This window comes from Colletotrichum fructicola (assembly GCF_000319635.2).
Source record: "Colletotrichum fructicola Nara gc5 chromosome Unknown KSG_Nara_v1_contig02, whole genome shotgun sequence".
Lineage (NCBI taxonomy): Eukaryota > Fungi > Ascomycota > Sordariomycetes > Glomerellales > Glomerellaceae > Colletotrichum > Colletotrichum fructicola.
In genome coordinates, this window is record NW_027094052.1 from 6,602,728 (window position 1) to 6,630,599 (window position 27,872).

General features: G+C 52.6%; 12 protein-coding genes across 12 annotated transcripts; 8 read left to right on the forward strand and 4 right to left on the reverse strand.

Moving 5' to 3' along the window:
- Window positions 1-148: 148 nt before the first annotated feature.
- dapA-1 (4-hydroxy-tetrahydrodipicolinate synthase) lies at window positions 149-1,096 on the forward strand (the record flags this gene model as incomplete). Its single annotated transcript, XM_032022133.1, has 1 exon — window positions 149-1,096. One exon carries the CDS (start codon window positions 149-151, stop codon window positions 1,094-1,096), a length of 948 nt encoding a protein of 315 aa, XP_031880992.1.
- An 888-nt stretch (window positions 1,097-1,984) lies between these two features.
- On the forward strand, window positions 1,985-3,932 carry CGGC5_v004667 (Cyrochrome P450 monooxygenase; the record flags this gene model as incomplete). The annotated part of the gene is made up of 6 exons (XM_032022134.1): window positions 1,985-2,234; window positions 2,286-2,412; window positions 2,485-2,494; window positions 2,550-2,902; window positions 2,978-3,673; window positions 3,767-3,932. The coding sequence occupies 6 exons, from the start codon at window positions 1,985-1,987 to the stop codon at window positions 3,930-3,932; spliced, it is 1,602 nt and encodes a 533-aa protein (XP_031881064.1).
- Window positions 3,933-5,891: 1,959 nt separating this feature from the next.
- On the forward strand, window positions 5,892-7,031 carry ptaL-1 (Oxidoreductase ptaL; the record flags this gene model as incomplete). Its single annotated transcript, XM_032022135.1, has 1 exon — window positions 5,892-7,031. One exon carries the CDS (start codon window positions 5,892-5,894, stop codon window positions 7,029-7,031), a length of 1,140 nt encoding a protein of 379 aa, XP_031881063.1.
- Window positions 7,032-7,560: 529 nt separating this feature from the next.
- vrtL-2 (Efflux pump vrtL) lies at window positions 7,561-9,292 on the reverse strand (the record flags this gene model as incomplete). The annotated part of the gene is made up of 6 exons (XM_032022136.1): window positions 7,561-8,007; window positions 8,059-8,188; window positions 8,247-8,565; window positions 8,621-8,726; window positions 8,782-9,171; window positions 9,221-9,292. 6 exons carry the CDS (start codon window positions 9,290-9,292, stop codon window positions 7,561-7,563), a joined length of 1,464 nt encoding a protein of 487 aa, XP_031881144.1.
- Window positions 9,293-10,919: 1,627 nt separating this feature from the next.
- glxK (Glycerate kinase) lies at window positions 10,920-12,164 on the forward strand (the record flags this gene model as incomplete). The annotated part of the gene is made up of 1 exon (XM_032022138.1): window positions 10,920-12,164. The coding sequence occupies one exon, from the start codon at window positions 10,920-10,922 to the stop codon at window positions 12,162-12,164; it is 1,245 nt and encodes a 414-aa protein (XP_031881062.1).
- A 969-nt stretch (window positions 12,165-13,133) lies between these two features.
- yfkN (Trifunctional nucleotide phosphoesterase protein YfkN) lies at window positions 13,134-15,250 on the forward strand (the record flags this gene model as incomplete). The annotated part of the gene is made up of 5 exons (XM_032022139.1): window positions 13,134-13,398; window positions 13,457-13,512; window positions 13,567-14,473; window positions 14,523-14,675; window positions 14,724-15,250. 5 exons carry the CDS (start codon window positions 13,134-13,136, stop codon window positions 15,248-15,250), a joined length of 1,908 nt encoding a protein of 635 aa, XP_031881060.1.
- A 1,511-nt stretch (window positions 15,251-16,761) lies between these two features.
- On the forward strand, window positions 16,762-17,629 carry CGGC5_v004672 (uncharacterized protein; the record flags this gene model as incomplete). Its single annotated transcript, XM_032022140.1, has 4 exons — window positions 16,762-16,855; window positions 16,908-17,320; window positions 17,370-17,545; window positions 17,602-17,629. 4 exons carry the CDS (start codon window positions 16,762-16,764, stop codon window positions 17,627-17,629), a joined length of 711 nt encoding a protein of 236 aa, XP_031881082.1.
- An 833-nt stretch (window positions 17,630-18,462) lies between these two features.
- CGGC5_v004673 (Secondary metabolism regulator LAE1) lies at window positions 18,463-20,023 on the forward strand (the record flags this gene model as incomplete). The annotated part of the gene is made up of 9 exons (XM_066151319.1): window positions 18,463-18,576; window positions 18,656-18,685; window positions 18,758-18,848; window positions 18,910-18,951; window positions 19,005-19,159; window positions 19,220-19,257; window positions 19,311-19,448; window positions 19,504-19,923; window positions 19,975-20,023. The coding sequence occupies 9 exons, from the start codon at window positions 18,463-18,465 to the stop codon at window positions 20,021-20,023; spliced, it is 1,077 nt and encodes a 358-aa protein (XP_066009423.1).
- A 127-nt stretch (window positions 20,024-20,150) lies between these two features.
- Window positions 20,151-20,939, reverse strand: CGGC5_v004674 (UPF0659 protein; the record flags this gene model as incomplete). Its single annotated transcript, XM_032022144.1, has 1 exon — window positions 20,151-20,939. One exon carries the CDS (start codon window positions 20,937-20,939, stop codon window positions 20,151-20,153), a length of 789 nt encoding a protein of 262 aa, XP_031881055.1.
- Window positions 20,940-22,118: 1,179 nt separating this feature from the next.
- On the forward strand, window positions 22,119-23,792 carry CGGC5_v004675 (WSC domain-containing protein; the record flags this gene model as incomplete). The annotated part of the gene is made up of 2 exons (XM_032022145.1): window positions 22,119-22,254; window positions 22,309-23,792. 2 exons carry the CDS (start codon window positions 22,119-22,121, stop codon window positions 23,790-23,792), a joined length of 1,620 nt encoding a protein of 539 aa, XP_031881054.1.
- A 106-nt stretch (window positions 23,793-23,898) lies between these two features.
- On the reverse strand, window positions 23,899-25,628 carry CGGC5_v004676 (putative transporter; the record flags this gene model as incomplete). Its single annotated transcript, XM_032022146.1, has 4 exons — window positions 23,899-24,495; window positions 24,571-25,147; window positions 25,258-25,341; window positions 25,399-25,628. 4 exons carry the CDS (start codon window positions 25,626-25,628, stop codon window positions 23,899-23,901), a joined length of 1,488 nt encoding a protein of 495 aa, XP_031881057.1.
- Window positions 25,629-26,624: 996 nt separating this feature from the next.
- CGGC5_v004677 (putative 3-hydroxyisobutyrate dehydrogenase) lies at window positions 26,625-27,077 on the reverse strand (the record flags this gene model as incomplete). The annotated part of the gene is made up of 1 exon (XM_032022424.2): window positions 26,625-27,077. One exon carries the CDS (start codon window positions 27,075-27,077, stop codon window positions 26,625-26,627), a length of 453 nt encoding a protein of 150 aa, XP_031880691.2.
- Between the last annotated feature and the right edge of the window lie 795 nt (window positions 27,078-27,872).

The window sequence follows — 27,872 nt, forward strand, 5'->3', positions numbered from 1 at the left end:
GGTTATCCTGAGAGTCTCTTCCCATTATAAAACAGACAAGATGTGACCGATATCAAGCTCGACTCATCTTCACTACAAGCAACTCAAGCCCATTCGACATTAATCCAATCTTCATTGACTCCTCCTTCACAAAAGAAAACAGACCAAAATGGGTTCTCAGTCAGTTAGCCTTGACCTCCGCGGCCTTACCCCCGCCCCCATCACCCCTTTCACCAAGGATGGCAAGGTCGACTACGACGCCATTCAACGCCTTGGCTCCTGGCTCGGCAGCATTTCCGGCGTCAAGGGCTTGGTCGTTCTCGGTCATGCAGGCGAGGGCACTTTCCTGACGCAAGACGAGCAGGTCGCCGTCATCAAGGCCTTCGTCAAGTCCGTCGACAACCGCATCCCCATCATTGCCGGCATCACCGGCGAAGGTACCGAAGTCGCCGCTCTCGAGGCCAAGCGCGCCCGCGAAGCCGGTGCCGCGGCCGGCCTGCTGTACCCTTCGCACGGCTGGCTCCGCTTCGGATACCAGCCGGGAGCCCCGCAGGACCGCTACAAGGTCGTCTACGAGGTCAGCGGGCTGCCCCTCATCCTCTTCCAGTATCCCGACAACACCAAGGCGACGTACAACCTCCAGACTCTCCTAGATATCTCGGCGCAGCCCGGCGTGTTTGCCATGAAGAACGGCGTGAGGAACATGAGACGTTGGGACACTGAGATCCCCGTCATCCGCAGGGAGCGGCCCGACCTGCAGGTGCTCACTTGCCACGACGAGTACCTCCTCCACACGGTGTTCGATGTTGATGGCATGCTCGTCGGATACGGCAACATTGCGCCAGAGCAGCTCATTGAGATGATCAAGGCCGGCAAGGCAAAGGACTACCCCAAGGCCCGCGAGATCCACGACAGGTTGCTGCCCGTCACGAAGGCCGTGTACCACAGAGGATCGCACATGGAGGGCACCGTGGCGTTGAAGCATGCGCTTGTTGCGCGGGGTATTCTCGACCATGCAACTGTGAGGTCACCTCTGTTGCCTTTGGAAGACGGCGCGGAGACGGAAATCCATGCTGCTGTGTCGTCTGCAGCCCTGGCGCGGGTAAAGGGACTGTAGTGCACGGTGGAAATCAGAGACATGTCAACGGCTAGATATGTTGTGCGACTCGAATAGATGACAATACAACCACTTCTTAGATTAAATCCGATGTTTACGCGATTGGATGCCTCATGCACCCTGCGAGAGTGAAGCTCACCTCCCTGTCCCGCGATGCCACGACGAGGAGAGAATGAGAAGCGATTTCCCTGTCTGCATGGTGACCAAAGACTAGTGCCCAGACAATTCAATGATTCGCCCTGACGAAGATCTAGATTCCTGGGGGCCAAGCCACCGACGGAGACGGTGTGCTCAGCCCGCTATTAGCTTGCTGTTAGACCACTCGGGACTGAGACATCCTCCTTAGTTCTCTGCACATCATTTCCATCGCTTGAACCCATCAAAGACGTCGTGCATGAGACCCGAACCCAGGAAGCCGGTAATGATGGTCATTGACACGCCACTTTTGCAGGTCCTCGTCGCAATCGCCAGAATCATGCATACCGAATGCATTTACCAGGCCTTGATTCCGTGCATCTAGCTTGAAGCCAAGTCTCGGGAAAGATCTAGTTGCATGCTCCAACAGTGCAGTCACAGCTCCAGTCGCGGGCTCTCGCCTCGGAAAATGAGTCGAGCCCACGAAGCCTCTTGTGGCGAAACACTAAGCCAGGAGCAGCTTGCATGGTGGCTGCCGATAGCACGAGAAGAGCACATGTCAAGGCTGCAGCAGGCGTCGCCAGTCCTTTAGCACGTTGAGTTTCTCCTTTGATGCCATTGAACACACGCAAGACAGGTCCGGCAGATCAGAACTTTTGCAGTCCACTACTTTAGAACACATGAGGCCCTCCTCATCCATCCTCTTGCTTCGAGGGCATGCTTCCATCCAACTCTCACTCATCCAAAGCAACAATGGACGGAATTCGTTTGGTGCCAGACATCTCCTGGGCAGGCGTTTCGTGGCCCCAGCTCCTTGGCGTCGGGTTCGCATTGTGGCTGCTCTATGGAGGCTTGCTTGCCATCTACCGCGTCACGCTCCACCCGCTGGCAAAGTTTCCCGGACCGAAGCTTGCCGGAGCAACATTTTGGTACGAAGTATGGTATGATGTGGTGCTTTGGGGCCGCTTCACTCATGAGATCAAGCGAATGCACGAGATCTATGGTATGAGGTTTCGCTGGGGACGTGGGGAGCTGGGCTGACGGAACTGTCTAGGTCCCATCGTTCGAATCAACCCTGACGAGGTGCATTGCAATGACCCAGAGTTTGTGGAAGCCATCTATGCGAATGGCGCGAAGAAACGTAACAAGTCAGAGATGTTTGTCGCTGGTTTTGCCAATGAGTGAGTTGGTCATGAACCCCATTTGGGAAGATGTCCCTGCTAGATGAAAACATGCTAACGTCTGGCCTCAAGTCTGAGAAACGTACGCAGCCACTGAACGTCAACTTGAGAATTAGTTTCTCTAATATGTGAGATAGGGAGGCTTCGGAACCGTAGACCACGCGCATCACAAGCTCCGACGAGCAGCGGCCAGCAAATACTTCTCACGAACCCAGATTCAGAAGCTAGAGTGGGTGATTCACCAACATGCCCAGCGTTTGGCGGACAAGTTCCTTGCCTATCGAGGACAAGGTCCATTCGATGGCGCCTCCGCATACAGCTGCTATACTGCCGACATCGTCAGCGATTACTGTTTTGGCGAGGGGCTCGGGTTTCTCCAGCAGCCCACGTGGGAACCGAACTTCAAAGAAGCTGTTTACACCATGTTTCATTTGATTCACATCATGCGACACTTTCCATGGACGACGAGACTGATGGAGATGATTCCTGTGTAAGCAAACGAACACCCAAGAGTGGTGGATGGATTCGAGTGGTCGAAAGACCGTGACTGACTGAAGAGAAATAGTTGGGTGATCAAGCCGCTCTCTGCAAAGATTGGGCTCCTCATGGAAACGGTCAAAATCAAGCTCCCAGAGCTGGTTAGGCAAACGAAAGCAAGGCACGAAAACGGCATCAAAAGAGATCGCGTGACAGTGCTGCACTCATTGCTCGAGTCGGATCTGCCACCGGAAGAACTCACCGTCAAACGATTAGCCGGAGAAGCAAATGTGTTCCTTTCTGCAGGAACCGAGACAACGGCATCGGCTCTGACCATATGCACGTATCATCTGCTCAGAAATCCTGACGCCGTCGCCAAGATCAGGGCGGAGCTTGCAACCGTGAATGCCGACCCCAAGGAGCTTCCCAGCTGGGCGACACTTGAAGGCCTCCCATATTTCAACGCTGTCCTAATGGAATCTCTCCGGCTGATGTACGGGTCGCCATCAAGACTGCCAAGAGTCGCACCCGATGAAGACGTGGTGTACCAAGGCACGTGGACACCTCCGGGCGGGTCGGCGCCGGTCGACGTTTCTCACGTCATCCCGCGGGGCTACGCGTACGGCATGTCGGCGTATATCATGCACACGGATGAGCGGCTCTTTCCGGAGCCCTCCAAGTTCCTCCCGGAGAGGTGGCTCGACGAGAATGGCCAGCGAAAGAAGGGGCTGGAGCGGTTCCTGCTTACGTTCTCCAAGGGAAGTCGGCAATGCCTGGGAATGCAGTAAGTTTCCCCCGAGGTCATGGACCGCATGATCCGAAGTTTTCACACATGGATGTCTGAGCTTCTGCTGACCAATGCGCGCTTTGATTCTAGGCTGGCGTACTGCGAGCTTCATGTCGCGGTCGCGGCGGTGGTGTTGCGCGCGCTGCCGTACATGCGACTGTACGAGACGACAGACGTTGACGTGGAGTATGATTTCGACCTTGCTGTCTCAATGCCGAAGAAGGGGAGCAAGGGTGTCAGACTGGAGATGATTTGATGACGACGTAGCATGCGGCGCTTACTGGCCAGAGCTCCTTTAAGTTTTGGTTCTTCCATTTCGGATGGAAAGGTGTGAGTTTGGATGAGATTGGGAAAGACACAATCTGGGCACTGTATGGAAAAAGCTCTCGTGTGGCTCTTCGTGTTCAGCCCTACCCTATCTATGTTTTGTAATGACAAGCAATTCTTCTAAGCTGACACGACGATGATCAACGTTTGACGTGGCAGAGCCAAGAGACGGAGCCAGAGTGACGGGACTGATGGATGACTCTCTGTTGGGAAGACTGAGAACAGAAACCTGACACTCAGAGAACAAAGCGAGGGAGTGAGTGACTGAGTGAGTGAGAGAGAGTGAGAGAGTGAGTGAAAGAAGCGCCGAGGGCATCCGTGCGGGTGTTAGCGCCGTACTGTGTCTCCCGCCCAAAATACAGCAGCCCCACACGGTCCCGAGCGCCGCGGTGGCCCGGCGCCGACTCCCCCCACCCAGCCAGGCCCCGATTAGTGCAAAATACGCGGCGAACGGGCTTTCCCACCGCCGACGCCATCTATCCATCGATGTTGGTCCGGTCTAAGAAGATGCTATGTCCAATAGAACTTAGCAGAAAAGGGACAGAATGCTCCCGTTCCAGTATGGGTTACTACCGCGCGCGAGTATTACCAATGCGCCGCCCAACCCCCTGACTAAGGCTCTCTCGCGCTCTTGTTGAAAGCCATCAGGCTCTGTGTCTGGCAGTCTGCCCCTCCCCTGGTTAATGATCTGCTCCCCTAATGTACCGGCGGCATGGGCCTAGACTCGATCCGACTTGGAGAGTCGCACAGAGGGGAGAGACCGGTAAATGGCCTGTGATCACTGAACACTCGACACGGGGACATCTCCCGCTGCTTGGCACAGTACGGCGGGTGCGCGCACCTTGATCAAATTACTTACTCACTTACTAATTGGATATCGATGGCCTCATCTGGCTCATCCCAGCCCCTCCTCGTTCTTCTCAGATGACTCCATCCGCGGGTCTCCATACAAACTCTTTTTTGCAAGAATAAGCTTAGCATGGAGCCACTCCGTCTCCATCTTTCCAGGTTGCCCTCTTCCTTCGACCTTCACGCACCGCGCGCGCTACGCTAATGCCGTGGCACCCGCAGCGCCGTTGCCTTGACTCGGCCAGTCGGACCCCTGCCGCACCAGCGCCAGAGGCACCAAAAGACACCAAAAGACACCAAAAGACACCAAAAGACACCAAAGGCACCCCATCCCTGTCCAAATGCCGTCCCCAATGGGATGCGGATTCGCGATGCTTTTTCCCAACGCGTGGCTCCGAATCTGACCTCTGAAATCCTGCCCGTGGTCTGACCACTGTCCCCCGAAAAGCAAAATGCCTGGTGACTAAATCAATTTCGCTTGTCCCGCCATAGCTGAATAATCCGAGCGCTCCCTCGTCTGAAACATTGGATTGCTGGTCCATGAAGGGTCCAGAAAGGAAAAGCCCGAACCGCAATGCGTGTCCCCGTCACTGTTCGGCCGAAGTCTCTTCCTTCACATTGGGGCAGGTCGGTGGTGGTACATACCCGCCGCCCTCTTGCTTGCTTCCTCTGTGCTTACATGGGTCACAGTCCTAGACTTCTACGAGGCGCCAGCTAATTAATCCTCTGCCTTTGTGTCGATAAAAACATTCATTATCCCCTCCGTTCCCCCCCAAGCCCAGCTGCGCCCATATCTCTTCGTACTTCCTTTGTTCTTCCCGCATCGTTTGGCGTTGTCATCTTCTCCATCGCCCTACCATCCGCACTCCCCCACGGCATCCCCGTTCCGCTCCTTAGCCTGCCGCCGATTAAATACCCCAACAAGCCGACGACTTTCTCATCTCTCCCCTAAGGAACAGCATAACCTGCGTTATTCCCGCCAGACCAATTCGCTTCCTACCCTCTCAACAAACCTCACAGTCTCCATCCCGCCAACAAAATGGTCAAGCAGGTCGTCATTCTAGGCGCTGGCTACGCCGGCCTCGGTGTCGCCCACAAGCTGCTCAAGTACACGCAGCCCAAGGTCAAGGACCTCAAGGTCATCCTCGTCTCCCCCTCCACCCACCTTTACTGGAACTGCGCCGCCGTCCGCGGCCTCATCCCCGGCGAGTTCTCCGACGACACCCTCTTCAACCAGATCAAGCCCGGCTTCGACAAATACCCCCAGGACGCCTTCGAGTTCGTCCTCGGCAAGGCCACGAGCTTCGACCCCTCCACCAACACCGTCCAGGTCGAGACCAACGAGGGCCTCAAGTCAATTGAGTTTGCCGAGCTCGTCATCGCCACTGGCTCCTCCCTCGCCAGCGGCCTGCCCTTCAAGACCGTCGGCACCCACGAGGAGACCCTGACTGCCTGGCACAACCTGCAGTCCGAGGTCAAGGCCGCCAATTCCATCATCGTCTCCGGCGCTGGCGCGACCGGTGTCGAGACCGCCGGCGAGCTCGGCCACGCCTACGGCTCCACCAAGCAAATCACCCTCATCGTCGAGGGCGACGCGCCCCTCCCCGGCCTCCTCCCCAAGCTCGGCAAGATCGCCGCCACCAGCCTGGCCTCGCTCAAGGTGAAGCTCGTCACCAACGCCAAGGTCACCGAGGCCGACACCTCCGGCTCCCTCAAGTCCATCAAGCTTTCCAACGGCGAGACCCTCACCGCGGACCTGTACCTGCCCCTCTTCGGCGTCCGCCCCAACACATCCTTCATCCCGGAGAACCTGCTCGACGACAAGGGCAACCTGAAGCTCAAGCACGACCTGCGCGTCGAGGGCCTCAGGAACGTCTGGTGTGCCGGCGACGCCGGCAACCTCGAGGCGAAGCAGCTCATGCGCGCAGAGGGCCAGGCGCTGCACCTCGCCGACAACCTCGACGCCGTCCTCACCGGCCAGGAGGCCAAGGTCAAGGACCTCAAGCTGACGACGAAGCCCCAGATCTTTGTCACGATCGGCAAGAAGAAGGCGACTGGCCAGTTCAACACGATGAAGCTGCCCGGCTTCATCGTCAGCGCGGCGAAGGCCAAGACCTTCTTCACGGAGAAGGGCCCCGGTCTGGTCGCCGGCAAGAACATTGCCAGGGCGTCGATCTAAGGGGTCGATTGGCATGGATGATGATGGTCAGATTGAGATGTTTATGCTTCAGCTTTGATATCCCGGGACGCGTATTGTCATTGGCTACTCACACATGTGAGCATACGAGTTGTAATTACCTATTGGACCTATACCCTAATCACAGAAGACGCATAATGTTCATGAGATGAGTTTATTGTGCAGTAAGAGCTTGAGATGCGTAAATATGAGCTTGGTTTGCCAAATGGGACGACGTTCTAGTTTCAGCCGCTAGCGAGTGAGTCGTGTAGAGTTCATTGTGAACACTCACATGCCGATTTTCACTACCCCTTCTTTCTTCACGAAAGCCATGATTCCAATTCGCATCTCATCATGAGTTATCGAAGAGACTCGGAATCAAGAATCCGCACCCCTCTGTCGTCCGGGATCAGCTATACCTGGTTGGAAGGCCCAACTGTAAGACGACGAGCTGACCTCAACCGCTGTGGAATTCTATCACCTTTGTACATACGAATTGCAACCGAAGCCCATATTTTGGCCGTATTCCCGTCTAACCAGCACAGTACTGACTCTTGCTCCGCAGCCAGGCACCCCACTTCCACATGACCACCGGCACAATGATGCCCATCACAAGAACGATCCCAGATAGAAGCGCGTTTCCCCATGCTATGCCCAGCACATCATACAGCTTCGGCGCAAACAGAGGAAAACTGAAGCCAGCCATCGTTCTCACGAACGCGGCTGCTCCAGCAGCGCTCGCAGCATACCTCTCATACGAATCAATAACGTATGTCTGTACACACTGAAAAGATAGAATGAGCCCTGCAGCCAGGATCGCTGCGCCGATGTTTGGGACGATCCAGTGAATTTTGAAATGTGCCGCTATGCCGTAAAGAAGAAGACCGATGGGCGTGACTATGGCTGTCGGGAACATGAGAGGTATCCTGAATTCCGGAAGGCCAGTGTCGTTGTTTCTGGTTTTGAGCGTTCGGTAAACCTCGACGGCATCAGTCTGGATCTTTGAACTGTATAAGGAAAGCTAACATACCTTGTCGATAAGAGGACCCGAAACTTGAAGTCCGATGACGAAGCCGACGCCGAGTGAAATGTAGTTGAGACTTGCCGGACCCGGTTCTTGGTCGTATTGCTCGCTCCACACAAGTGGGAATGATGCGAGGCTTGAAGCAAATCAGCGATTGACTTCTTTGAGAATTTAGTTTAGGGGCACAAGCTTACACAAGATACATCAATCCGTAAAGGTAAGCCCTGTACAGCGCCGTGATCTGCAACGCTGGCTGCGTGAAGAGCATTCTGAACGGCCTGACCAAATTCTTTGCCAGTGTCTGGCCAAAAGTCCTGTCTGGCCGTTCATATTCGGTGCGAAGATTCTTGTTGCCGGTTACTTTGCGCAACTTCTTGGCCTTTACAGCCAGGATTTTAAGTGCGTAGGTCTCGGATAGAAAGAGAAAGGCGAGGATTTGGACGACTGCATCGGCGATAGAGACTGTCCAGAAGATCCAGCGCCATGACATGTATTGGGTGAGATATCCAGCAGCTTCGAAGTATTAGTTGAGACTTTCATGTTCGAGAAATGATGTCGTGGAACTTACCAATCGGCCCAACCGCTGGGCCTAGAAAAGGGGCAAGACTGTATATGGCGGTCGCCGTGCCTCTCTCTTCCGCCCTGAAGCAGTCACTCAGTACGCCACCGCCAAGCTGATGCTCATGTCAGCTGCCTCTCAAGGGAAACAGAACAAAGAATTGTGCTTACAGCTTGGGGTGCACTCCCGCCCAGACCGCTTAGAAACCGAAATGCGAGCATCTGTTCCTTTGACGTGGAGAAACCACAAACGGTGTTGAAGATGAGATAGAACATGTTGGCTGACTGGAGCACGACGACTCGGCCGTACATTTCTGATAGTGGCGCCAGAACAAAGGGGCCGACCGCGTAGGCGAGGAGGAAGATGGACATCAAGAGGTAGGTCTCAATGTCTGACTCGACGTTGAGGTCATCAGAAAGAGTATCAAGTGCTGGCGCCAGCATTGTTGACGACACCGGTGATATGAAAGTGAAGCAGGAAACTAAAATGGTGGCTGTCCATTTCTTGTGCTTGGGCCAGTTCTTTGGGTTCATTGGGTCTGACGGCCCTGACCATGTTACCTGTTGTTCGATTAGCGTTTAGTGTGAGGAAGAACAGGGTGCATCCTACCAGGTCTGGATCCTCGGGATCATCAGAATGATTGCCCTGATCATGACTAGACTTTTCTGGTCGGGGTATCATTGAGGGGTCGTGTTGAGTATTGTCATGAGAAAGTAAGTGAGAACGGTCTGTTGGGCCAGGAGTCTCTAGAATAATATCCGAATGTTTGTTTCCGTGATTTTGTCGAGAGAATGAGCCGTCTGGATCTTGCAGCCATGGGAATTTGTATGCGGTCCGTTCGTACTCTGAGAAAGAAGGGAGTCCCGGGCTCCATCCGCGCCACAGGCTGGACCGAGACCGGGTCAGGGTTCTCTGGAGGCTCGGGGCCATCTCTGGATCTGAGGCTGGCATGTGAGGAATGAACTGATAAGTGTGAGATTGAGACATGTTTGCGGAAGCGACTGTCAAAGCGAGTGTATTGAAATACGATCAATGAAAAAAGTGACGATCACAACGCTATTCTGATCTTGATGGTTTCATATGCGCTTGAACGTTCACTGAGATACAATGGAGCGTTTCTTTATACAACAGACTGTCTTCGTGATATTTTCCACATGGCCAGGTAGAAGAGCATAGCCTCATGCACTTATGACGGCAGCGCCTCTGATGATGAGTATGGCTGGGCTGGAGACCGAAAACAATCAGCTCATTCCGGATTTCGTTTCCCTGTACTGAGGCCTAGGGTCAATATCCCTAGATCCAGCAGATCAGCTGCCAAGGGGAGAAGGATGTGACTAGTCTGGGGCAAGCTGGTGTCCTGCTGGGAAAGTCGGCCGAAGCTTTCTTGGCGAGCCGATCAGCGGAGTCGTGGACCGCTACGTCAACTGTGGCTGATGATGCACGTTGGAGTAACATTCTTCTAGACTCCGCCTGGGGCTGCATTTACACACGCTTGAACCCTGGGAAAAACACGTCGATAAAGTTGTAATCCTTATTTATAGCCCAGGAACGGGTTGTCTGATTGGAAGATACAGTTCGAGATGACACCTCAAGGGTTTGTTTCACCCGGTCGAGATACGAGATCTGGGCAAATCCTGATCGTGTGCTCACTCGTCGCCGAGAACAGGCTGTGATAGTCATTGTGCCAATGAAAGCAGTTGTTTCAACGGCTACGGTGATTTACAAGACAAGCTATCTAGCGCCTTTGAAGGCTGTGCTGGGTGCTACTTGCGTAGACGATGTGACACCATGATGCTGTTGACAGCTCAGGAACGGTTCGGTCGGCAGCCCATCGAGGCAACGGACACGTGCAGGGCTGAAGACATCACCGTCCCTGAACATCTCGCGTGAGAAATATCACGCGATCAAATGTCTGTTTGCAAAATAGCAACCGGCGAAGCATCTCATAGCCACTCCGCGGCAGCTGGACGCGGCAGATTGGGTCTCTTGATTCTGAAGAAGGTGTATGAAGCCTCAGCACTCGGGAATTCGACACCCGGCAGATCCATAGAATGAATACAGAGAGGAGTCATTGATCACCACCACTCAATCTAGGGTTTCCGTTCCGAAGCAGTATAAGAAGGTTCGTAAGGACGGACCATTGCTTCGACAAACCAGAACATACAACTCTAAGTTCACCATAAAACTTATCCGATACATAACTCACTCGTTTTTCAACATTCGCTTTATAGTGCTCAAGTTAGTGCTTTGCAATAACACGTGCACTTATTACCTTCGTTAAACATCACGACCTACCAAATACATCCACATGGATTCTTCGACGCCCCAGGGAATGAGAATTCTCGTCTGCCCCTCCGGTTTCAAGGGCAGCCTTCAGCCAGAGGTTGCCGCTGATTGCATCGAGTCTGGCATTCTCTCTGTAATGCCAGATGCTTCTGTGCGTAAGGTTCCCCTGGTTGACGGAGGCGAGGGGTTCACTAGTGCCCTTGTGTCCGCGACTGGTGGCACATTGCATCCAGTCGTTGTCACCGGCCCCGTTGGCGCTCCGATTGCGTCTTTCTTTGGCATACTGGGAAGCAAAAGCCCTGATGAGCCAAAGACAGCTGTCATCGAAATGGCTGCTGCGGCCGGTTTGAGCCTTGTCCCAACCCATCTTCGCAACCCCGGTGTTACTACCACGTTTGGAGTGGGCGAGCTTCTGGCGGCTGCAGCCGGAGCTGGCGCGAGGAAGATCATTGTCGGCTGCGGCGACTCTGGCACTTGCGACGGGGGCGCGGGAATGCTTCAGGCTCTTGGCGCTCGACTGATAGATCAAGACGGGCTTACGCTCCCTATCGCCGCAGGGGGCGAGAGCCTGCTGCGTTTGGCAAATATCGATCTTGGCGGAATCGACAAGCGCATCAAAGATGTCGACATCGAGGTCGCGGTCAACTGGAACAATGTTCTCAGTGGTCCCGATGGTGTTGCTAGGGTTTTCGGCAAGCAGAAGGGGTCGAGTGCCGAGCAGACGGAACGCCTTTCAGCAGCTATGGAGGTCCTCTCCGTAGTTGCTGGACGGCTTCTCTGTGACAGCAATGTGGGCACGTCGCCCGGCGGAGGAGCATCTGGAGGGTTGGGCACCGGTTTGCGGCTGGCGGGCGCCAAGCTTCGGCCAAGGTATGAGGTGGTGGCGGAGTATGTCGACTTTGAAGGGCTGTTTACGGACTGCGACCTGGTTCTCACCGCCGAAGGAGGCATCGATGACCAGACACCGAGGGGGAAAATTCCGGGTGAGATTGGGACGCGGGCGAAGAAGCATGGCCTGCCGGTGGTTGCTATTGCTGGGACCATCGGACCAGGGGCTCGGGTCAACTACGACGTCGGAATCGATGCTTACACGTGTATCCTGCAACGACCAACCACGCTGGATGAGGCCATTGTGGAGGCGGAGAAACTGACGCGGGAGAGTGCCGAGTGTGTTATGCGAATGATTGTCGTGGGACGGATGTTGGGGTCCAAGAAGCCCCCGTCGACGGCGCAGGCGAAGCAGCCTGCAGCGTCGGCATGGGTTTGAGTTCCGAGTCACGGATCGATTGCAGTGAAGATGGTATGAGCCAAGACCGCAGGTAGAAAGCTAGATGTGTTAGTGTAAGCGAGCTGGAAGGGGTTCTGGAGTTCTGGACCAACAGTTGAATGAGAAATGACATTGGCACTAGCATCTTGGTGCCCTTGAGTGAAAAGAAGAAAGCCTTGGCATGAATCAGGAATTGGTTTCTCGAAACGAAGACATTACTGGCAGGAAATCAGGCCAGCCAAGCCGCTTGGTGTGGCGGTGCAAATTTGCGATATGTCTATCGCCGGATCGGACGGCCTTCACGTTGTAGCACCAGAGGAGAGCCAGGTAAGTTGGTAAGGTAAGGTAATTGAAGTTGGAAAAAGGTTCGTCCCAAGACCCAAGACGGAAGACGGAAGATGGGAAGGTCTAGACGGCAGACGGAACGGTGGGTGGACGGACGATCGCCATCGCTCGCTCGCTTAAAGCCTTAACGCGATGTTGCTTATCGTTATCAGATGAGGTCAAGCCAGAAATAGCAGTAGACCCACCTCTCGATCCACAACTTGCCTTAAGCGAGCAAATTGTCACGTGTTTCTGCCGTCAATTGGCAATTTTGGCTTTCTGATTGGCCTCCGCACCGCCGCAGCTTCATCGAGGGCCAAGTTCAGTGGACGATCCGGGATGCTTCAGCGAATCATCCCCTGAAGAGCATCATCGTCATCGCCGTTGCGCAGCGCGTTCGTCCAGTGTCTTTGTGCTTCGTGTCACTCAGGCGGGAGCCCTGCCCTTCACTGCCCCGCCCCCGCTCACTTTAAGGTACCTACCTACCTTAGTTGGAGGTACCTACCTTAACCTTACCTCAGCTCCAAGTACTGTGGTAAACTCAGGGGCACATGCCACCTTCACCTTCACCTCGCCTTACCTGATCCATCACCGCCCTTTTTGACTGCATCTCTATTTTTATTCTCGCCTTAGACCACCACCACCATGCCCAAGAACGCGCCGGCTCCTGATGAGCCTGCCGTTACCTTCAGCTCTGGTTCCGACGCACCCGTTGCCTTGCGTATTCTCCACCTCAATGATGTCTACCACTTGGAACCCTCCAGTGCTGAGCCCGTTGGCGGTGTCCCTCGCTTCATCACTGCCGTCAACGAGTACCGCAGTCACGAGCGATTCAATGGCCAGCCCGAGCTAATTACTCTATTTTCGGGAGACGTCTTCAACCCCAGTCTCGAGAGCTCCGTCACAAAAGGTAATCCCTCACGTGTCCTCCGCCTGTCATGATGCTGTGCTGACGCGGACCCTAATAGGTGAGCACATGGTGCCCGTTCTCAACAAGATTGGCGTCGACTGCACCTGTGTTGGTGTAAGTGAGCCCGTCTTGCCTCAATTGGCCGTGCCATTTTACTAACACCGCTAGAATCATGACTTCGACTTCGGAGTCAAGCAGTTCGAGCACCTGACCGCCAAGTGCAACTTCCCCTGGCTACTCGCCAACGTCCTAGACCCAGCTCTCGGCGAAAATGTACCCCTCGGAAATGCCAAGCACACTCATATGCTTACATCCTCCAATGGCATCAAGATTGGTCTCATTGGCCTCGGCGAGAGAGAATGGCTCGAAACAATCAACAGCTTGCCTCCCGACATCATCTACAAGTCCGCCAGCGAGACCGCCAAGGAGCTCGTTCCCCAACTCCGCGCCCAGGGTGCCGACATAATCATTTGTCTCAGCCACCAGCGTGAGCCAAACGACAACAAGCTTGCCGAGAAAACGGACGGTCTCATCGACATCATCCTCGGCGGCCACGATCACTACTATGCGCACAGCTTCGTCAACGGTACTCATGTTCTGCGATCAGGTTCCGATTTCAAGCAACTCAGCTACGTTGAAGTCCGCAAGAAAGCAGACAGTTCAGGAAAATGGGAATTCGACATTGAACGACGGGACATTGTCTCTTCCATTGCCGAGGACCAGGAGACTTTGAAGCTTACCGAGGAGTTGACATCTAAGCTCAAACACAGCTTGGCGAAGTCAGTTGGTTGGACAGCTTCTCCCCTGGATGCACGCTTCACGACAGTACGGATGAAGGAGAGCAACATGGGCAACTTTGTTTGCGACGTAATGAGACACTACCACAACGCTGACTGCGCTCTCATGGCAGCTGGCACCATACGAGGTGACCAGATTTACCCGCCCGGCGTAATCAGAGTCAGGGACATTACCAACTGCTTCCCCTTTGAAGATCCCGTCATCTTCATCAGAGTGACCGGCCAGCAAATTTGGGATGCCTTGGAGAATGGCGTCTCGCAGTATCCGGCACAGGAGGGTGAGTCTACTTTCTGGCCTTTTACAGACTAAATATCCTAACAAACCAGGTCGTTTTCCGCAGGTATCCAACATTACGTATACGTTCGACCCCAGCAAGGAACCTGGCTCGCGCATCGTCGAAGCCACCTTGGGTGGAGGCCCGATGGAGATGGACAAGAAGTACACTCTCGCCACTCGTGGTTATATGGGTCGAGGAAAGGGTACGTTCAGGACCTGAAGAACTCTGTGTACTCTGCTAATCATGACAGATGGTTACACCAGTCTTCTTGTCGAGCCGGAAGGCGGCACGGCCGAGGAGATCGTCTGCGAGGAAAACGGCATTCTCATTTCAGCCATGCTTCGCCAGTACTTCATGAGTCTGCGCACTGTTGGCCAGTGGAAGAATCTCAGTGAGCACTGGGTTCAGGTGGCCGAAAAGTGCCACACTCCGGTCGAGCCGCGCAAGATGTGGGAGACACCCGCCGCGACAGGCACCTCAGACCCCAAACCTGAGGTTCATTCCAAGTCCTGGGCTGAGTGGATGGTCAAGAGGCACGCCCTCAACACCAAGCTCCCTAAGGACGAATCGGATGAGTCTGATACGGAGGACGAGGCGGATACCATCGCGCAGGTCGACATGGAGATGCTTATTATGCGCAAGTTCTTCGCTAAATGGGCGAAGGCGGCAGGCGTGAAGGCCGAAGTGTGCGATCCCTTGCGTGAGGGCGAGTTTACTGTAGACTGGACACGGGTTATCGCACCGGTGTTAGAGGGGCGCATTAAAATGATTAGCTAAAGCCTGAACAGCATAGAAAAGCAATAGACAGCATGCCTACCAGTACACATCCAGCTAACCTAGGACGCATGACCAGTTCAGAACAACTTTGGGAGTAGCTATCTAAGTCTTATAGGTAATGCCCGGCAAAACGATGGACAATCTGAGAATCGAACTTAGGACCTACCGCATGCGAAGCTGCCGTTATAACCCTACACCAATCGCCCATTCTAATTGAGATATATCTGCCTTCAACTCGAAGATGAATCAAACGATCCTATGGATGTGGAGTAGCTTAGAAATATTGTCTAGGATTTGTGGCGTCGAGTCTGGCCGCTGTGATGGTGGCCGCATGTCTTTCAGCTGCGGGGTCATCAGGGATTTCACACCGAAGCTGAACTCCCCGGATCGTCGCATAAGGCTTACCTGCAGTCATTTCAGGGATTCAAATAACTAAAGAACGAGGGTTATGTATGATTGTAACGTCACTTGCCGCGGACTTTCGCTGGTGAGCTGAAGGATCTTCAAAGCTAAGGGGCGAAGAGCGGGAGGACATCTAGCCGTATTACTAGCGAGCTGACCTTTCCCCAAATAGTAGGCGGGACAACCCTTGTACAAGGTTCAGCTTTTGGAAAACGGCCACGAGGGGAAACGTGGGTTCAGTTGTGTCTTGGAAAATCCAAGTTTGCTTCGGCGGTTAATCGTCAAATGACGCCATTCTTCAAGCTTCAAGACTTGCATGATCTGCAAGGGGCAATAAAGCTTGAAAAGCTCTGATGTATAGACAAATGTTCCTCTAGATTTCACAAGACGGTGATTGCGAGACTACGGGAAGCTGGAGTACTTTCCGACTTATTGACGTAGTGATTCTGATGTTACAGTTGATGATTAGGAAAACAGTCCAAAAGTATCACTGCAGTACGCAGTAGTGATTGATGCCATTCGGCATTAACAATAAGCAGTCACCGCTACCACTAACAGGCAGCTTCGGTGGACTAAACGGTCGATCTATCACCTTTGACAGGGGAGATCGCGCCCATTTCTGTCACTTCTCGTCATTCTTGTCTTACAGTAGACCGGAGAAATCCTGTCACTGTCTTACACTAGTTTTTGAGTATGTGAACTAGGTTCATCCCGTTGCTTATCCTCCATTCTGGCAGCGGGAGTGGCTGATTCTTCTAGAGTAAGTGGCTTTCTTGAAACCCTGGAGAGTATTACTACCTCGTCCAAGTCAGTTTCAACTCGGTCTAGAGTCATGATAGTCTTCAGAATAGCCTTAGCTGAACTGCAATGACGCGAGCCAAGAACCAGAGCATATGCAATGCAACCCAAGGGAGCCGACTTTGGACGCTTCCTTCGGTTACCTTGTGGTTATACGGAGGAACTCCTGCGCTTGATCTGAGTTGCTGACCCGACTCAATGACCCCAAAAGATTATAAATACTGCTATCTTGTACGCTCAACTAGATGGTTATCTTGAGCATCATCAAACTCAGTAACCCATCAGAAACTCAGCGCCGAACAACTACAAACATGCAGCTGCAATCTTTCCTCATCGCCGCGGTGTCGGTGCCGGCAGTCTTCGCCGCCGTGAACGAGCCATGCTACGGTTCAGGGGGCAGAGCTGGTTCGTTTTACCTCTCAAATCACACCTAAACTTTCACTGACAAGAACATTAGGTGTCTGCGTGACCACCAGCAGCTGCTCATCCAGCGGCGGCACCACGATCAACGGCGCCTGCCCCAAAGACCCGGACAACGTCAAATGCTGCACCAAAGCATCCTGCGGCAGCGGCGGCAACTGCCGCTTCACGAGCGACTGCGCAGGCACCTCTGTCGCCAACCAGTGTCCCGGCCCCAGCACCTTCAAGTGCTGCGACTCATCAGCCTCCGGCTTCGGCGGCTACGGTGCCCCGAATACCCTGACTGTGGGCGCTTGCAAATCGGTCGCCGTCAACGGCGCCAAGAAGATTGTGGCGGCGTTTCCGGGGAGGGTTCGGGAGATCTTTTGCACGCGGGACTGTACTTGTCCTGGAGACTCGGATCACTGCTGTGGCAAGGCGACGGATATGATGTGCTCTGACGCTGGCGGTGTAAGTGGTATTGATACGACTCTATGGGATGACACTGATCAAATGGCAGACTCCCACCACTTCCGGTAAGGAGATTGCCGAATGGGTCATGAACAATCGCGCGACACTTGACTTGAAGTATGTCATCTGGGGACAGCGTATCTGGAATCCTTCTGTGGACTCTGTCAAGTCTTGGTCGGAGTGGAGGGGGATGGAGGATCGCGGCGGTGTTACCGCGAACCACTGGTGAGTCCTGATCCAAATATCCTTGAAGAATGGGATGCAAACTGACAGTTCTCCAGGGATCACGTTCATGTCAGCTACAACTAAGCATCAAGGATGAGATTCATCGGAGCATTTCTTGCTATTGGGCACGACCGCAAGGAGTAAGGGACTCAAAAATTGTAACCGTGATCAAAGAGGGCATTCTAAACCATCAGCTGTAATTATGTGACGCGGGAAGTCGACGCAAAAATCCACGTTGGCGTTGTAATGTTGACACCCACCGAATGATGTGATGCGTCTGGTGCCCATGAAGAGGAAGCCACAGCAGAAAGATTCGTCTTTGCTCAACATATCCTGGTATTTGTCCGAGTCATGTGGGTTATCCGGGTCTCGGCAATGACTGGTGAGTGATATGTGATATATGATATGCAAGAAAATGCTCAACAAGGATTGGGACACTCGCCATCGCGGGACATAACCACAGCTGTCAGCCTTCTGGTTAGGGGAGTTGAAAATGATTCAATAAGTGGTAAATTCTGGCTAATTACATTAAACATCCTCTTCAATCTTGTCTCGTAGTCAATTTCTAACTCGTGGTGCAGAGATTTACCCGATTCAAAGTGCTAAACGTTGCACCATGTTGGAAGTTCACCTGTTGGTTCCGCTGCATGCAACCTCCTCTGATACGTCCGGCGATGTCACTATTTGGGATTATGCTCCACGCTTCACGTCCGGAATCGAATGTTTACCGGAAAACTGCATGCAAGCTCGAGTCAAGGAGAGGGGTAAATGCAAGGACTTTTCGAAGACCCATGGATTTTCGTATATAGATAGTAACCCGCCCAACCGTTCGCGTGATAACCTTCAACATTCACGAGGAAACAAAATCCAGCGTTCCAGACCACGAATTATCTGACGGCATCATTGAAGAGAGAATCATGTCAGAGACGAGGGAAGACACCATTGGGATTGTCCCGGCTGCTTCTACGCAGCCAGCACTGGCACCGGCAGATAACACTGCAGACGCAAACACTGCAGACAACAACCCAGCCGTGCTTCTTGCGGAAGATGCAAGTTGACAAAACATATCAAATCTTTCTAGGGCATTATTGACATAAGTTTTTTTCCCAGGTGTCGGACGACGAGTCTGCTCGAGGAGAGGTTAGTGAAAAATCAATTCTATATTCGTCTCCACCTCCAACGATTTGCCTTCTCTAACACGATAATATGTAGAGTATCGCATCGTCGAGCACCAGCGTGACTGAGTCTGTTCTTGAATATCGCATTGAAAATGGTCGAACGTATCACAAATACAAAGACGGCAGTAAGTGGACAGCCAACTGAGATCCGGTATGGGTCATTGGCACAGTATCTGAAGAGTAAAGAATACCATCTTCCGAACGACGAAAGGGAGAATGAACGCCTCGGTGAGTATCTTGATCAAAAATCGTCTGGATAATCGCAGCTGATGCTTGGGAAGACGTTCAACATAACATGTGGCTGCTTACTTTCGACAATCGTCTGGGAACTGCCCCGCCGAACGATCCTAAATCTAAAGTTGGAAGAGTTCTTGATGTTGGAACCGGAACAGGGATCTGGGTCATGGAGTTTGGAGAAGAACACCCGGATGCAGAGGTCTCTTGAAACGGTCCCAGTGCATCTACGCGCACTTTACTGACCTTCCACCTGTAACAGGTTCTTGGAGTTGATTTATCGGCCATCCAACCAGAATTGTATGGTTACATAACGATGTTTCATCATTCAACGGTATCTGACTTCACCATAGCACTCCTCCGAATGTCAAGTTCCAGATTGACGACATCGAGGAACCGTGGACTTATTCTCAACCCTTTGACTATATCCACAGTCGAACCATGACCTTCAGTGTGGCTGATTGGAAAGAATATACCCAGAAATGCTACGAGTTTGTGGATGAAATCTCCATTCATGTTTAACGTTTCACTGACATGAGACCGTAGCAACCTCAGCCCCAATGGCTACCTTGAATTGAACGAAGTCGACCTGTGGCCAAAGTCCGATGACGAAACATTGAAGGATGACTCTGCTGTCTTGAAGTTCGTTCGCCTTTGGGCAGAGGCTGCGGTCATGTTTGGGCGCCCATTCCAGGACATCAGAGTCTTGAAGGATATCATGATTGAGATAGGCTTCAAAGATGTTTACGCCCAGATGTTCAAGTGGCCCACGAATTCATGGCCTAAAGACCGGAAGCACAGGGAGCTCGGTTTCTGGAACCACGACAACTTCTGTGCCGGACTCGAGGGCTTCATGATGGCACCTCTTACGAGAGCTCACAACTGGACCAAAGAAGAGGTCACTGTTTTCGGGGTGGAGGTGCGCAATGATATGAGAAACAAAAACATACACGCCTATTCTGCCGTGTGAGTGCCCCATCTACATCCATAATGCTACTTTCAATTGACCTCACGTAGATGGTCAATCTACGGGCGAAAGCCAAGCGACAGTGAAGCCTCGAAGTAAACTCGAAAAGCTCAACATGACCATCTGAGGAGAATTTCATTACAGCCATATGGTTTCGCTCTCATATTTGGACTCGCTGCAGCAATCATAGTGACAGTATATGTACATAAATACACACTCGCTTGGCCTAATAATAGCCCTCGAAGGTATCCTCATGATCCTTTGCTACTTTTGCAACGGCTTGCTTGATTGGCAGACTTCCATCACCGGGCCCCAAGACATCGAATGCGAGTCCGTGAGTCTTGTTGTTCTGGATGGACGCGTAGATCACCTTTGCAACGTCTTCGCGTGGAATGATGCCGACTGTTCCCACCTTTCCGGCTCGGATGACGCCCTCGCTGGGACCTTCTCCAAGACCACCCGGCCTCACGATCGTGTAGTCGAGTCCGCGAGCCGCATTTCCGACCCTCAACTCCGTGTCGGCCGCGAGCTTAGCTCGGAGAATGGGACCAATGATGCCCCACATACGGTCACTGAGCTTCTCATCGGCTTCCGTGTACCAATCCGGGACGGGCTTGTTCTCGCGGTCGCGGACGTCGAGGGCGCTGACAACAATGTATCGCTTAGTTGTGACATTGGCTTTGGCTAGGGCATCCATGGCGCGGATGGCGCCGTCGCGGTCAACGGCCTCGGCGGACTTGGGATCCTTGCCGCCGGCTGCCCACACCACCACGTCGGGCCGGGTGCCCTCGATGATTTTGATGAAGTCCGCCTCGGAGCCGGTTGCGATGTCCTGGACGATTGGCTTCGCGCCGATGGCTTTGAGATCCGGGATCTGGTCCGGGTTTCGGATGACACTGAAAACGGTGTGCGGGGTGGGGGCGCCCAGAAGGATCTTGGTCAGCTGGCGGGCAGTCTTGCCATTGCCGCCAAAGATGAGAGCCGTTGGCATGTGGAGGATGGATGCGTCGCCCATGGTTGACTATGTTTTGTACGTTTACTGAGCTCGCAAGGTGACCTATTACACTACACGAAGCAATTCACTCGGAGTGGCTTGACTATTGTCTCGCGTCCATTAACTTCGATGACGGCATTATCCTTACAGGGTCCGTGGAACGGAAGAAACCCCGCGCCGGACAAGACTCTCGGACAGCTGTTTTTTCCGTCTCCTATTATTCGCATTTGTAACAGGAGAATTCTTCTCCACTTTTAACACTTTTTATTCAGATTGCTCGGCCTTCATTGTCAACAAGAAATAGATGTGGCTATGGTGAAGTTTATGCACACAGATGTCGCCGGAGCTCACCATCGTCGGTCCCTCTGACAGCAAATACAACATGTCATGGTAACTCGGATAACGGCACGAAAGCCATGAATGTCGAAGTCCGCCATCGGCTCCGAATGTTGGGCTCTCGCCTTACCTGCAATGTCTCCGATGTCACCTTCCTATCAATAACAACACCCCTGATTGGTGCTGTTCCAATTGACCGATGTCCTACCAGCTACGCTCTCGGTCCAACTCTGCACACGAACACAATAATGTCTCATGCTACGGAATTCGAGAGACCCTCGGATTTCGGTATTGCCGCTGGAAAAGTAATCGAATATCCATGTTTTACCCCAAATCTCATAAAAAGTCGGTGACTTGATCGTAGGCGCATCTGACCACCAAGCCATCAGCCCCCTATGCGTTATTGCAACCGGCCGCCCACTGCACCGTTGCGCTGATCGCCCGTATTCAGGGCTGCGTGATGGGTAATTCCAGCTGCCTTATTGGGTAGGAGGCGCTGCTCCACGCTTCGTTGGGGTTAGACTGGGGAGGCCTTGTCCCGGGAAATGAGCTAGACCAGCACTTAAGAAGAAGCATATCTAGGCGATCCACGACGGCCTGAACCGATTGGAAAACAGCCTTCCTATTCGGCCACCACGGGTGACATTTATAGCATGTCTCCAGAAGAATACGAGATCGCTCGCTTTCGACCCGTCGTTCATGGCCCCATGCCTGCAGGGACCAAGGGTCGCCCCGTCCAACGTTGCATTGCCGGATTCCTCCAGAAGGAAGAGAATTAAACCATAAAGTAGACTGTTTCCAGCGCAAGATGGAAGTGGAAGGTTGGATCACGCACCCGCCAGTCACTCGTTCAAGTCTTCGATCATGAAGCAGAGCCTCCTCGCCACCGTCGCTCTGGCGACACTCGCATCTACGGAGTACGTCTGGCCGTCGATTTACGATGAGATCGAGGACCACCTCTCCCTGCAGTCCGGATACCTGCGCAGGGGCTTCATTGATGGTTGGGCTTACTTCCTTGAATCAACGCAAACTCACATGTACTGACGTTGGCAAGGCGTTCTCACATGCGGTTTTGGTACAAACATCCAAGGCCGTCAAAACTCGGCTGAATGGATTCGGAGCGCCTTCCACGATATGGCGACCCATGATGCTGAAGCTGGAACGGGAGGTCTTGACGCATCCATCTTCTTCGAGCTAGAGCGGGCGGAAAACATCGGAAAGGCTTTCAACAATACGTTTGGCTTCTTCAGCAGCTTCTACTCTGCGCGCGCGTCAGCATCTGACTTATTGGCGATGAGTGTGCTTGTAGCCAGCTACTCCTGCGGCGGCATCAAGATCCCATTCCGTGCCGGCCGTGTTGACGCCCAAGAAGCAGGACCGGCAGGTGTTCCAGAGCCGCAGACTGACTTGGAAGCCACTCAGGCGGCTTTCACCAAGGCTGGGTTCTCAACGCAGGACATGATTGCCATGGTGGCCTGCGGTCATAGCCTCGGAGGAGTACACAGCACCGATTTTCCTGAGATCGTCGGCGTTGAAGCGGATCCCAACAACGACACCGTCGCTCATTTTGATGTCAAGTTTGACAACTTCGACAATGGCGTGGTCACGGAGTACCTGGATGGGTCGACGAAGAATCCTTTGGTTGCGGGAACCAACGACACCCTCAACTCCGACAAGCGCATCTTCGGCGCCGATGGTAACAAGACGATGCAAGCGATGGCCGACCCGAACACGTTCCAGACAATGTGTGCCGATATCTTCACTCGTATGATCGACACGGTCCCCGCGAGTGTCAAGCTCAGCGACCCTATTGTCGCGACGGACATCAAACCCTACATTAACGGCTTGTATCTGAAGGACGACGGCAACATCTCGTTCGCTGGCCGCATCCGTATTCGCACTTCAGCCGAGACTGGACGAGACCCGACAGATCTTTCCGTGCAGTTGACCTATGCCGACCGCAACGGTAATGGATCAGAGGTGATCACCACAAGAAAAGCGACCTTCCAAGGCGGATCTGCTTCCGGACTTTGGCGTGAGTCCTTTGCCTGGTGGGAGTTTGACACCACTATTAGCCCTGAAACGGGTATCAGCAAGTTTTACATTCACGTAACAAAAACTTCCACGAACGAGACGATCACATACGACAATGCTGGAAATGCATACCCCATGGATGATGCCCTCCTGTACCAGGAAAGCCAGTCTTGTCTCGATACCAATGTTGTAAACGGACAGATGGCTCTCACTGTCAAGGCCTTTGTGCGCAAGGACCGTCTACCCGCTGCAGCAAGCGACCTGACCCTGGACCTCGTCAACGAATTCCGCCGACAAGGTGTTATCGTACCAAGACTGGAGACGGAGAAGATTCCTTTCGAGGCCGCAGGGGAGGAGAAGGAGCAGTGGGTCGCTTACAAGGCCTCTGGTAAAGTCAATGCAGATGGCTGGAACACCAGCTTTGATATCAAGCTGGGTGGAGATAAGGCGGTCGAAGTCGCATTCAAGAAGACCGGTGGCTTGGGATCGAATGTCTGCTCTTAGATGTCTATCTAACCATAGTAATTATAATATGATCGTTTATTCTATGCTTAATGCATCTTGTGTCTCAACGCCCCTATGAAAGAAGATCTTGTGTAGTTGTACTTGTTCAGAGGGTGTACAGGTTCGGAGATGTGCCCGAGCCGGCAAATCTTTCTAGAAGCTTTTTGTTGTCCCGTCTCAGAGTCCACTTCATCAGCATGCAGCCCAGTACGCTTGCGAGTGAGAACGCGACCATGAGTATCATAGCCTTGACATAACGTGGAGCATCCCCGGGCGAAAAGAAGTATGGGCTCCAAATATTGCCAAATTGACCAAAGATGTTGATGATCGCGGTCGCGCAAGCTCTCTTCTCAGGTGTCTGACTAACGGAGGACGCTGCCCAACCGAAGAGGATCGCGTTTCCTGAGAAGGCTCCTGATATGTAGAGGAATGATGCAAAGTATCGGGCCGGAACGTTCAAAGTAGCAGCAGAGATGATGAAACCGACCGCAGACATCATCATCGGAAGGCTGATGTGCCAACCGCGCTCGTTCCGAATGTCGCTCGAGTACGCTACAAGCAAAGAGAATATAGCACCGACTAAATACGGCGGAGCTGTGCAAAGAAGGGTGACTGTCCTGCTTCCGAGATTGAAGCCCTTGACGATAGTCGGGTAGAAGTTGTTGAATCCATATGCAGTGTGGTTGCAGCAGAGAATGAATGCCTAAGTAGAAGGGTGATGTCATTATGTTGCAATTCAACGTGGAGGAGAAGACAAAAGTCGTTTCAAAGGACTTACGAATACCCAAACTCGGTAGTCTTTGACTGCAGTTTGTAACCCATACCAAAGCGAGTTGTTGGACTCTTGATTTGAGACCTGATCCCTCGTCATTCTCTCAATCGCCACTTGACGTTCCTCCTTCGTCAAAAGCCACGTCGCTGAGCCAGATTGCGACGCCGGGAAGTCCGGTAGGAGGAACATTGCCATAACTCCGAAACCGAAGCTTGCGACTCCTTCAATGATGAATAACCATCGCCAGCCGCTCACTCCATGAACTCCAGTCAGGCCTGAGTAGATACCAGCGGCGAGTAGTCCTGAAAAGCTTGTGGCTAAGCTGATACCTGAGTATAGGATCGCTGTGCGGAGAGCTAGCTCTTTCCTGGTGTACCAGCACGAGAGCAGGAAAAATGCACCGGGCCCAAAAGGCGCCTCGCTCACCCCGAGAAAGAACCGCACAGCAATGAGACCGGAATAGCTATGAGTCGCAGCAGTAGAGGCTGATATGCAAGACCATGCGCACACCCAGAATGGGATATAGAGTGATGGCCGCACTCGTGTAAGGAGCATGTTGCTCGGCAGCTGCATGAGCATGTATCTACATGACAGGTTAGCAGCATTCTATGATTTATGCATTTTCATGACTGCAAAAACATCTTGGCATCAAGCTAATAGATTGGCGAGACAGAGAGGCACGTTCTAGCTTACCCAACGTTGAGAATGGAAACTGCTGTATTAAAGTTCTCGCCTTTGAGTCCTAAATCAGCCTCAAAAGTGTCAAGCTTTGCTTGGCTGCATTCGAGTCAGTGCTTGGTCCCCCGATACAAGTAGTCTTCATGGGTGGCCTACGCGATGTTGTTTCTATCAAGATAGTTGAATAGATATAGGACCCAAATGATGGGCATGAGAGTGAGGTCGAGCTTGCGACGAAGGCGTTTCTCTACAGCCAACCAGGCGTCGTCAATGACTGGAATCGTCATCTCGTGCTCGTCTGCCTTGGCAGTTTCCGCATCTGTAGTCGCGGAGGCTTCGGCGTGGCCATGTTGTAGGACTCTAGTCTCGTCGACGTCTTTCGCCATCTTGGCAATGAGAGGGGTAGTCTCCCCCGGCGTTAGGTGAAGTTGGGGTTGCCGGGGCGCAGAGGAGTCAGAGTAGAGAGGGCGCATGGTTTTAACGTGTTCTTCCGGTTGCTGAAAACTTTATGCGGAGGTTGGAAAATCCTTTGCTTGGGGTGGTGTGTTAGCCGCCTTAGGCGGGGGTAATCCGGGGAGTGGTCGGCCGGGGAGTTTCTAGGGTGCAGCCGGTCGGAATACATGAGGGGTCTGTTGGGGGAGACCCCTCTTCTAGTCTCGGTAGGGCCAGTCCGGTATCGCAATCGGGATCGCTTCCAACATGTGGAGATTTTGCTGGCCCGTGGTATTTCAGAGAACTTAATTGAGATTGCGTACTTTCTTGGAGTTGGGGAGGACGGGATGGTCTTGTTGACATGTGGAGGAAGTTTCGATTCTATCCAGTAGGGGTTTTCACGATGAGAGAAAAAGCAGTAAAAGCACCTCGGTTCATATTTACGTAAGATAATTTCTCGTCGGGAAGAGCGACCAGTGCGACTCTGCCGTGCAATCATGCAGTGTTAGGATGTACCATTCATGTGAAATTCGATGTGAATGGCGCAAAACCTACAGAATGACAGTCGCTTTGTGAGTGGGAGACTAACGGTCAGCAATTGCCGAATTAGCACGGCCATTAGTGGTAATGCTGTCGTACCGTCGATGCGACATCGGCTCATTGGTACTATGCTGTCTCGTCATCTGTGACGAATAGTCAAAGTCAATTTACGAGCACGGATGTGTGGTATTATTCACAAATTGGACTGGACGGTGAAAAGTTGAGTTTTGATATATCATTCAAAAAAAAAAAAAAAAAAAAAAAAAAAAAAAAAAGAAGAAAGAAAAACAAAAAGCAAATTAACACTCGATTTCGAAAAACATTTAAAAGATAGTACGGCACTTCCCCCTAATCGGAAGGTTAACACCGTCTGATATACCATACACCACACCACATTGTAGACCCAAGCTCTATGAAAGATCTGGGTTCTCTCCCCCGAGCCACTTGTAAATCACCTTAGAATCTTTACCCTGAAATTCCTCATGACTGGCAGCGTCTCTGTAAGCCTCGAGCATGGGCTTGCCCAGCACCGTTTTGGCTCCAACGTCTTCAGCGGTCTTGAAACCTAGTTCTAGGACTCCAAGACACAACTCAATTGAGAAGCCTCCCACATAACCGTGGCTAGCGGCGTTTGCTGGAGTCATTCCTGGAACTGGATTATTTATCTTAGAGTTGAAGTTCATTCCCGAGCTCGCGTTGATCACGCGGTCCAACTTGCGCGCGTCCAGGCCGCCTCGTAGGCCGATATTGTAGGTCTCTGCTGTGGCCATCGCAGTAAGAGCTGACAGGTAGTTGTTGAGAAGCTTGATTTGAAGTCCAGAGCCCAGTTCTCCGCAATGAAAGATGCTGTCTTCACTTCCCATGAGTTTGCAAATTTCGAAGACTCGAGGATAGAGTTCGTCGCTGCAGCCCACCATGAAGGACAGGGATCATCTCTCAGCACCCATTGCACCACCCTGAATGTTTGTGGAAGATTAGAGGTATTGTAAAACTGGGATAATACAGAAAGATGACATACCGAGCATGGGGCGTCGACGAACTTCCCGCACTCTCCGATATTGATTGCGTTTGCTACTTCCCTTGACGCCTTCGGGTCAATGGTGCTCAGCTCCAGAAACAACATCTCATGGCTCGGTCTTCTTCTGGCAGAAAGAAGACCATGATCAGGGTGAAGAAATACGTCTTTGACGTGTGAAGCTTGAGGAACCGAGGTCATGATTACGTCCTGCCTGGTGGTCAGTTGCAGTCGATGTTAAGAAGCTCAAACCAGATCTTCTGAGGTCCTCACAGCAATTTCAGCGACTTCTATAGGAGAAGAGACAGCTTTGACCCCGATACCATTGTGTTCTTGGACAAAGCTGTCAACAGCTTGCCTGTTGACGTCGAAAATAACGAGTTGACTGGTCGGGGGCACTTTAAGCCTGATGTTCTTGGCCATTCCATGGCCCATTTGACCCAATCCTAATGAAGTAAGAATTCTGAATGCGAAGAAACGCTCCTAGGTCAGGCGTATTACCAATGAATCCATATGTGGTGGCTGCGCTGGCCATGTTGTTGATTTGGAATGAATGACCCGCAAAACTGCGTAGTGTCACCGACTAAACTTTCTCGTAGATATGTCGTCTCTTCCAGGTTTGGTGGCGACAGACCAATGTCGG